Raw genomic sequence first — 10279 nt, 5'->3', positions numbered from 1 at the left:
CATGCCTATTGCCTACTGTACAAGCCTGTGGGGACAGTGCTATGATCTGGGTTGGTCAGGTCTAGGTTCAGCAATGTTATGTGCCAAAAGAATGAGGTCAGCTGACTACCTGAATATACTGAACAAGCAGGTTATTCCATCAATGGAGTTTTTCTTCCCTGATGGCACGGGCATATTCCGAGATGACAAGGCCAGGATTCATCGGGCTCTAATTGTGAAAAAGTGGTTCAGGGAGCATGAGACATCATTTTCACACATGGATTGGCCACCACAGAGTCCAGACATGAACCCCATTGAGAATCTTTGGGATGTGCTGGAGAAGACTTTGCGCAGTGGTTCAAATCTCCTATCATCAATACAAGATCTTGGGGGAAAAATGAATGCAGCTCTGTTGTGTTGTGACATTGCAGAAGCTTGTGGAAATGATGCCACAGCGACTGTGTGTCGTAATCAAAGCTAAAGGTGGTCCAATGAAATATTAGTGTGAGACCTTTTTTTTTGGCCAGACAGTGTATAAACAATACAGTGTGCCCTCTTGTAGCCATAAATTGTAAGTTCACTGTATTTATCAAATGTACTTAATTGACCAGTCAACTGCTGTAGTGACGATGAAGAAAAAATACACACCTCCTCGCTATTGTCATCCTCTGGCTCCAGTGTGTGTTCTACCTCTGGGTGTGAGGTTGCATCCTCGACCTCCTGTGAATGGTGAAAAGTCTCCCCACATTCCTTGTCTTCTTTACAGAGGTTCTCCCTACACTTGTCGTCTTCAGGTAGGGTCTCCACAGGCTGTTCAGTCCGGTTGGGGTGGCTCCTCCACACTCTATGGTGACCGCAGCTCTGACAGTCCTGGGTGACTGAAAACAGCCTCTCATGGCCTTCAACTGTGAAGCAGCACTCAACAAGACACACAGAGCAACACTTGAAGAGCTCCAGCAAACACTGAACGCTCACCAACACCTCACTGCTCCTGAAACAAAGGGAGGGAAAGTATGTATAACTACACAGGTAATACTTGTGAATAAGCAGGATAAAAGCTAAAAACTGTTCAGTTTGATTCCATGACCACACAATGACATTTGCTTGACCAAAAGAGATACTCAGTTCTACTGCCAGTCTACATAACTGTATTTTCTGTGAACACTAATGAACATAGCAGTATGACTAATGTTTTATGTCCACCAATTCATGACTTACTTCAGAATGCTGTGTCCTTGAGATGTCTGGGTGATGTTGACAGCTGTGAAGGAGAATGTAATTTCAGTCCAACCACATAATTGAACTTAATTATTGCAGGTAAAGAAATTCAGTTTCACTCTAGTTTTATCTGAGCACAACTTAATTAGTAAATCATTACTTCTGAGTACCATGCATGGCATGGTTTAATATTTTGTTTGTTTCTCTTGCGCTCACACACGACTGTTCAGGACTGTTTGGAAATAGGGCCTAAGGGCCTGGATGGATATGGTGTCTTAGCACTGAAAACACCAAACCCTATACTGCACTACTGCCCAGACCTGGGGAACCATTGGTGTAAAAGCAGCTAATATGAACTGGGGCTTGTGATCTGAAAGCAGACAGATTACCAAATGACCCAAAGACAGAAATTCAGTCATCAAAACAACTATCCATGTTCCATGTCCATGTTCCAGGTTAAGAAGGTTATTCTGTTGTTTTCCCACCTTGCTGATTTGGTCCTTTGTCCGTTTGAGAGCAGACAGTGAGTGGAGTGTCATCTTTTTCACACTTCTCCTTTAAATTAAAAATTACGTTAAATATTGCAAGAAACAAACAGACCACATACAGCTTCGTTTTGACTACATCAGATAATCAATTAACAATTAACTAAGTTCCCCAAGACTTAGACTGCTTAAATAAATGCAAACAATGCTCTGCATTTTGGAGGTTTCTTTAACTTTTCACTGGTCACTAAGGATGGACTAAAATGAACTTCAACCACTTGTTTTCAACCTCTTGTTGAGGCTCACCAGACTAATTTACAAAGTTTCACAATTTGACCTCTCAAGATATAAACTGGGATAATCCCCTTAACTGAAATGTAATTCGCTGTATCCAGAGCACTATTACACTGAATGAATAAACTGCCACCAAGCAACAGATGCAAGCAACATTTGCAGATGTAATACACTTTGGAGCATTTCAATTTGCAATCAGTACTTGATTATATATAGTGTACAGTATGTTTCATTTAAAAAAAGAAAACATTTAAAAGCTATTATTGTTATTGGGAACTGAGTAATACTTAACAAACCAGTCCAGAAGTAACATTGTCATGTTGCTTATAATGCTAGTAGTCACATCATGTCACTTAACATTATTTGAGCAGTCAAAAACTGAGCCTAAAAAAGCAAATGGAAAGTATGTCTAAGTATGCAAGCTTAAAACATCTACACAGTATTCAGGTCTGGAAATCGTATCTGGCCTTGAAAGTCATAGTAATGCTATACAGGGAAATTCTAACTGCTGAACCCCAGAAAGCACATCCTCACTGGACCCTTTATTAGAGCCCCTTACCTTTATTTACAGTTACTGAACACATTATTTGGTGTGCCTGTGTTATAAATGCATTTTATGGGTGTAGTTATATGCAGCATCAGCTCTGTGGTGATGCATGACTGCTTAACTGCTCTCTACTCTGTTCCTCACTGATCAGTTTGTGAGCACATCAGGACCACTGATGGTCTTCTTTGGATGGTGGGACCATTCTCAACAGAGTAATGACACTGACATGGTTAGGGTGTTGTGCTGGTATGAGTGCATCACACATTTTCAGTGGTGCTGCTGCAAACTGTGTCTGAATACATACACTTGCCAGACACTTCATTAGAAAGATCTAGTTTTATCTACACTTACAGGTGACTTTATTACAGGGGTGTCAAAGTCCAGTACTGGAGGGCCAGAGTCTGGCAACGTTTGGTAATTTCTCTGCACAGACATACCTACTAAACCTTGCAATTGATTGATACGTTGAATCATTTGTGTTTAAGCAAAATTATTATGATCTGGTCAATTACCAGATCGCAATTGACTCTGTCCCTCTGAGACCAGGGTTTGACATCACAGTGCTACATTAACCAATATGCTACATTAATTAATATTACATAATTAACTAATATTATATAATGTAATATTAGTTAAAGTTGCACCGTGTTTTCAAATCCTGACTGAGTGAGCCAGTTTCCAGTGTGGTTTGTTAACTGATGGACTCTGGTCCTCCATGAACAGACCCTTACTTTATTAGGTACAACTGTACTATAAATGCATTTTATAGTCCTGCACTTGCAAGCACAGTCTGCCAAGCACACTTTAACTAGTGCATCACTGGTCAGTTTCTGACCACAGGACCCCCTGATAACCACCCATATAACAGTATGAACACTGATACAGTAGCAGCGCAGGTGTGGGTATTAAGCTGGTGCAAGCATCTGAGGCACAGTCATGTTTCTGGGGCATTTACATGCCAGTCGTCCTGATAGCTTTAGAGATGTCCACCGTCCCAAAATATCCAGCCCTACAGTGGTTCTATGATCAGAAACTGCCAAATGAACTACAAACTTCAACTGTATAGCTATCTACAAGACGTAAGTTTGTTTGTTTTTTTTTAACTAAAGTGCTTTGTTTGAACATAGCCTCCCGCCCCTTTCTATCTACCTAGAATAGCTATAAAACCTACCTCGAATGGCAGGGTGCTTTGTTTGAACATAGCCTCCCGCCCCTTTCTATCTACCTAGAATAGCTATAAAACCTACCTCGAATGGCAGGGATAACATTTCCACCCGTATTGCTGTCCATGGGAAGACAGAGGGAACAGCGCCGTCTTTCAAACATCTGCCTTTGTAGTCAGCCACTACAAAATGATCACTGCACACCATCAGTCGTTCTTGTCTAATAACTTTAACATCTGTGTCGGACAAGAAGGTGGGATGTCGGATGGACTGCAGCCATGACCGGCACAAAGCGCCATTGCTCAGAGGAAAAGAATGAAAACGTGTAGACGTGTTCGTGTTACTGCAGCCCGGTACAATGCACCTCATTTTCGGAAGTTCACCAAATGTAGATCAACTTTATTTTATTTTTTGATCTTGCATATATAGGTTTCAGGAAATTAGCCAGCCATTTAGATTTTAGAGATAGACCGTCTGCAGCTTCTCCTTCTGTAGCAGTAGCTATTACTAAGTGGCTAACCCGGATGCGAATTTTAACCCGGATTGGGTAAATCAACTGCGTGACGTCTTACGTCTTTACCTTGACGACCGATGTGTGACGTCTTCTGCGTAGGAACGTCGAAGCGGGTCTGTCTCCTGTTACTGATGAACGTGAACGCAGACGCTTACAGATGTTTAGGAGGGGACCGCCCCCAAGTGTAAAGGTGTTTGGTTTGGATTATATAGTATTCCAATGTTCTAATATTTTTAATTAATTTTTTTTTAATTTATTTACCTTTTCTATTGAACTGGCTGTCTTTTAGATTTTTCTTTTTTTTAAATTTTATTTATAAAGCACCTTAAGTTGATTTGTGTATCATGTGACATTATGAACATCAGCAGTCATTATTATATAATCTTTATATTATTAGACAGAAGGTACTTCATAGTCAAAGACTGTGGTAAAAGCAAACAGTTGTCATATAATTATATTTTCTTGAGCTTTAAGGATCAGAATTAACAGCAATGGCCTAAAAAATCATGTTAATTTTATTGCGCTATGAATTTGTGTAGCTGTTGATAAATATTTAACTCTGTCCTGCCCTAGATGGTGCAGATGAAGTTGAGTTTCTGAGTATCTGGCAGGCTAACCCACTGCTTACTTCCAGACTGCACTGCTCCTGATCTTTCTCCATTGCTGCAGTCTTCCACTCTTGTCCTGTTCTCATGGGCCCAGTTCTGGTACCAGATACACTCTCCAATCACCCAGTACCAGAAGCCCAGGGTGCGGGTGTGACACAGACCCATCCCAGACATTTTTAGTGACTGTCTCCACCCACTCCTGAGTTTCATTAGTGAGAACAGACACCAGGTCCTTATAATTCTCTCTACAGTATCTCAGGGCTTCCCACCACGTCATCTCCTGATCAACCAGAATCAGTGGGATCTCTACAGCAGGAAGAGAACAAGGATTTGATCAGTATATCAAACAACTTGAGCCTTTCAAAAAAAAAAAGTAGTTAATCTTTGCAGGGTGTACTTTTTGTTTGAATGTGTGTGAAAATTGGATAAGTTATTTATGGAAAAAGGTTCGTGGTCAGATATAATTGTATTACTTGTTAGCTCGATCAGCTTCAGCACTCCACTGTAAAACTACAGAAGATCTTGATCGAAACCAAACTAAACCAAATCAAAACCTAAATTATGCCCAAACCTACGCTGGCTGATCAACTTCCTTTTAAGATTTTTCACCAAAATATTACTTAAAACTGAATACAATGTACTTATAAAAGATGTAAAGTGTTTCATTATCTTGGTTTACTCACTTTTATAGCAGACAAACGGACATGTATAGTTGCAGCCTGCATCATTCCATTTGTCTGAATAATTATTGTATAATTGCACACAGTTGTCACTCCCAATGTTGTTTGGCTCCCCAGGGCCCCAGTCATTGTATGTGTAGTTACTCTCATCTGACCAGACCCAGACCTGTAGGGACACATTAATACCTGATCAGTACATGTTTATAAGCACTGCACTCTCAGTACTCATTAAATACAGTAAATACAATCGTCCTGCAGTCACATGGGCATTGAATGATGTATCTGGTTTAGTTTAGGTTTGAAGGCTACTGAAATAACTTGTAGTTTACATATATGTATTGGTGTTATCATGTAATGCAAAAATAATCTTTCAAAATTAGAACTAAAAATTAAGCCGGGCCGTTTTAGAATGATCAGGATGAGCACATACAGTAGTTTAACTGTGTATATATATATATATATATATATATATATATATATATATATTAATCTATTAAGAATCATTAAGTGAATAAACAGAAATGTTAGCAGTGATGCATCTGTTGTGGCTTATTTCTAATTTAATTACTGTAATTAATGCATTAATTAGAATAAACGATGGGATTATCAGCTTTAAAAGTTTAAACAATTAAAGAGAAAAATTCAAAAGAGCATTGATCTGGTATAGTTATTAGAATACACTCCTTCTTCTAACTGTGCAAAATTGCTTACAATGCTGTTTTGGTTGAAATTGTAAATAGCACTCAATTAGAGTGACAAATGCATACAGGTCAAGGTCAAATTTGCATTACACTGATATAGTTATAATACTTCTAAATATTCAAAATTGCTTACATTGTTCTGTTGAAGTGGCAGTGTGGTCAGTAAAACAGTGCTGTGTAAAACACAACATACATTTTACGCACTAACATGCCAGTATAATGCAGGTGAAATAGAATCAGTTCACCCGGAACTTTCTTTTCATGTATGAAAGTACGTATCACACAACACTGATGAAGCATGTTTCCCAGTATCCCACAACATTGCTGTGGAAAGGATGCATGGGAATGACACAAAATTCTGACCGAAGCATTCCCAAGAATGTACGGGGATTGTGTGTGAACAAGGCTTCAGGCATCGTACTGTTGACAAAAAAAGCTGTGCTGTGGATAGTTGTCTGATGAAACTAAGCTTGCCTTGGTGTCTTTTTTAAGGGAACCATTATCATGCCACACTAATAAACATTTATGTCAGACTTTACTTTTTCAGGAATCTAATTCAGACCTGCTTCTTAAGAAATTGTTTGTTTCTTTAGAGTTCTGTAGTGTCTTTCTTGTTACTGATGATTTGTGGTGTCTGTCCTACAGTTTTAGCACTAAAATTTGATGGCCGAAACTAATTCAGGGGCAGCTTTTATTTTCTTTTAAATACATCTAATTTAATATATTTCATAAATATATTTAATTTAATTTAACAAGTGTATGTCATGTGTTTGTTTGACAAAGTGCTACACCAGAGGTTACAGCCCCTATCCTAACCTGTTAGATGCACTGATCCTTCAAAAACCTGTCATGGATTTTAAAAACATTCTGCTTTTAGGCAATGCAATATATCACTTTTTAAATTTTGATAATTGTTCAACTGTACACTTAAAGATAACGTTAATTAAATCTAAATATTTATCAGCTCAGTTTTATATCTTTTTTAAGGGGCTTTTCTTACCTCTTTCTGACTGTGAAGATGCTCTGTGGTCTGTCTCCAGCGTTTTTTTGTCTTTGCTCTGTGGATTTGCTGCATGTTGCTTAATTTAGTCTGACTGATTTTCATAAAGTGCCAGAGAACAAAATGCAAATAAATGCAGATTAGCATCAGTCAGACTGTAAAGGTTAGACAGGATGCAGGGACGAGGCACATTAAACAAAAACATATGTTTTAATGTATATTTAACATTCACGACAGACACACAAACACGCTACTTTGGTCAAACACCGAAAACTTCAACAATACGACACGAGACTTATATACACGCATGACAATTACACACAACAAGGATCAGGGGAACGACATGAGACGGCGTGGCAATACAGACACACACACACACATTTGAGAGGGAGGGGCCGTACCGTGACCGAGACCCCCTCAAGGGCGCGACTCCTGGCACGCCAGCCTATCGGCGAGGTTGGAGGACCGGACAACCCGCTATGGGCCAGCGCGAGCAGTGCAGTGGGGGGAAGGACAGGGACCAAGACGATGACAGACACAGGGACGCACACGCTAACGGGCACGGGCACAGACGAAGGAGAACAAAGTGACCAGTACATTTAGTGTAATAGGGACAGGCACGGTGACGGGGACAGGCACATGAACAACACCACACACATTAAATAGTCCGGGGAAGGGAGAAGGTGCCCCAATCATCGGCTGGTTTGGAGGCTGTCCAGCCTGGGGGAGACTGCCCTTCGGTGGCTTGGGTAGCAGCGACGTCGGGAAGTGCACCAGCCATGTTGCTCGATTCCAGTGCAGCCAGTGGTGTCGCTACCTTTTTTCCTCCACGAGGCTTAGGTGTAGGCGCATGCACTTTGGGACTTCTCGCCTTAGGGAGAGGAGTGTCCTCCTCTGACGACGATGCCGCTTCTCTGCCAGTCACCTGGGGCAGCTTGCTTGCCCCAGGGTGGCGTGCCCTGGGCGGAGCCTTAGGTGGAGCCTTGGGTGCTGGGGGCTCGTGTTTCTCAGAGCCTTTAATGTCGCTCTGTGAGGAAGGATCCCTACAAGGGACCTCCTCCACCTCCATCGAAGAGTCAGCCTCACGATCTGACCCGATTTCTGACTGCAGACCAACGTCACAGTACTTCCCTCTCTCTCCATACTCGGTGCAGCCCTCTGTATAGTCCATGCAGGGGTTGTAGGACCCAGCGGAGTCCATCTCCAATTGCTGGTTAACATAGTCCAGCTGGTCTACGTAGGACTCAGCCAAGTCCGACCCCGGACCATATACCAGGTCCCCCCAAAATCATCCAGCGGGTTCCTCCCTCGTCGAGGATCCCTGGAGCAAGGTCAGGATGAGCGACGGCCTCTCTGCGGGATAGTTGAAGTCCATGGAGTCTGACTCCGAGGACTGGAAATCATTATACCAGTCCTGTGCCTCCGCACCTGGCCCACGCTCACCTCTTGTGGGCGTCAAGAGGTGCCCAAGGACACGGGGGTCTTCCCTGTGCGGGCTGTAGGATGGCGTCTACCTCCCTTCTTTCCCTTCCGTTTTACTCTCCCAGGCATTCTTGATCCATTAACCACAACCATTATAAAAAAAAGATTTGTTTACTATAGATTGCTTCAAGTGAACTCTGTTTATCTGAAATATCTGTGACAAAGTAACAATGAAAAAATGTAATTATCCACATCCAAACTATACACACAAACACATATCTGGTAATCATACAATTAATACACATAAAATCTGATTACACAAGCACAAATCCTCTCCAATTCATCTTTATTAATGAATAATGATGAAGACCAGTCACAGCTGCACCCAGGAGGTGTTGTTTTCTACATTGCCCTTTCATTGTTAGACTACTTGTTTATTGTTATCATTGTTAGACCACTCCTTGTTTATTTTCATTTTCATCTTTTTGTCTCTCTCCTTGGATTTGTTCATTTTCTCTAATTGCCTCTCAGTGTAACAGACCTTTGTCTGTGTTTTGGATTATTTTTGCTTCTTACCCCCTTTGATTTGTTCACTGTCTCATTAGAGGTTACGTTTATGTAGGTACCAAGCCAATCCATCAGGTGGAAGCATCATCAGCAACGCAAAGCACAAACTTGCGTAAACAGTAGAAATAGGGTGTCTTAAGTACATGGAATTAAGGTGTTTTAAAATGCCTTTTTGATCAACAGAACTTCGCTCTCTCACTGGTTTTTCCATCAACAAGGTTAGACGGGCTCCATCATCTCTTTCTCGGGTTCTTTCTTCACTTTGCACCAGAGGATAGTTAATAGCAAACAGCTGAAAATCGTATTTCTTAATTTAATTAGTCCAAATAACAGTGGAATCTAAACTAACGTCTTAATTACTTCCAAGCAAGCTTCCAAAGGCGGTCAGGTGGCCTGAAACAAAGGTGATCAGTTCCCTCTCATTAAACTGAGGACGAAACTCATTCCTGGATTTAACGCCAGAAGGACAATTCCCAGTTGTTTGTGATTTAGAGTAGTGTGTTAATAAATGTACTGTTTATTCTAACCAAGTTGGCAGTCTTTATCATTTAGATTGTTGTTGTTGCCAATATCACTTATGTATTGTATAGGATTAGGAGGCCCTTACATTTAGTTTGTGTGTTTATACCAAAGTACATGTGACTGTTACTGTTATGAACTGTTATCTGACAGTTGTACATGCATACCAAAGAATGCAGTAAAATGAGAAGAAATATATTGTCCCGAACTTTACGAAACAATGAGGATACAGTAAAACTGCTTCCTCTTCAAGTAGTCTAAAAAAGAAACAAGCCAATATTCATCAAGCAGTATTTACCACTCACCTAGTACCAGGAGCCCAGGGTACAGGTATGATGCATACCCATCCACACATTAGGATTGGAGACATTTGTAGTGACTGTCTCCACCTACTCCTGAGTTTCATTAGTTGCACATATTCTGATCTCTGGTCAGCAGTATCTCAGAGCTTCTCTCCATGTCATCTCCCATTCAGTCAGACTCAGCTGAATCTCTTGAACAGGTAGACAACAAATATTCATGCATATATTTTTTAATAAAGAATATATACATCATTGTTCTCTGGATGGTGTACTTTTGGTC

General features: G+C 40.8%; 1 protein-coding gene across 2 annotated transcripts in view; it reads right to left on the bottom strand.

Moving 5' to 3' along the window:
• LOC113567607 overlaps positions 1-4192 on the bottom strand; it is a 7769-nt gene extending 3577 nt beyond the window's left edge. For both annotated transcript variants that reach the window (XR_004775269.1, XM_035519837.1), the window contains exons 1-4: positions 3771-4192; positions 1683-1752; positions 1198-1240; positions 628-970 (exon numbers count right to left, since the gene is read on the bottom strand). Coding sequence is in view for 1 of the 2 variants with exons in the window: in XM_035519837.1 (XP_035375730.1) it covers positions 628-970; positions 1198-1240; positions 1683-1752; positions 3771-4055 (741 nt within the window). In the remaining variant the exon portion in view is untranslated. The remainder of the gene's footprint in view (positions 1-627; positions 971-1197; positions 1241-1682; positions 1753-3770) is intronic.
• Positions 4193-10279: the final 6087 nt, after the last annotated feature.

This window comes from Electrophorus electricus, chromosome 19, assembly GCF_013358815.1.
Source record: "Electrophorus electricus isolate fEleEle1 chromosome 19, fEleEle1.pri, whole genome shotgun sequence".
Classification (NCBI taxonomy): domain Eukaryota; kingdom Metazoa; phylum Chordata; class Actinopteri; order Gymnotiformes; family Gymnotidae; genus Electrophorus; species Electrophorus electricus.
Note: the sequence above shows the minus strand (reverse complement) of the source record. Positions and strands in the feature narration are given on the sequence as shown.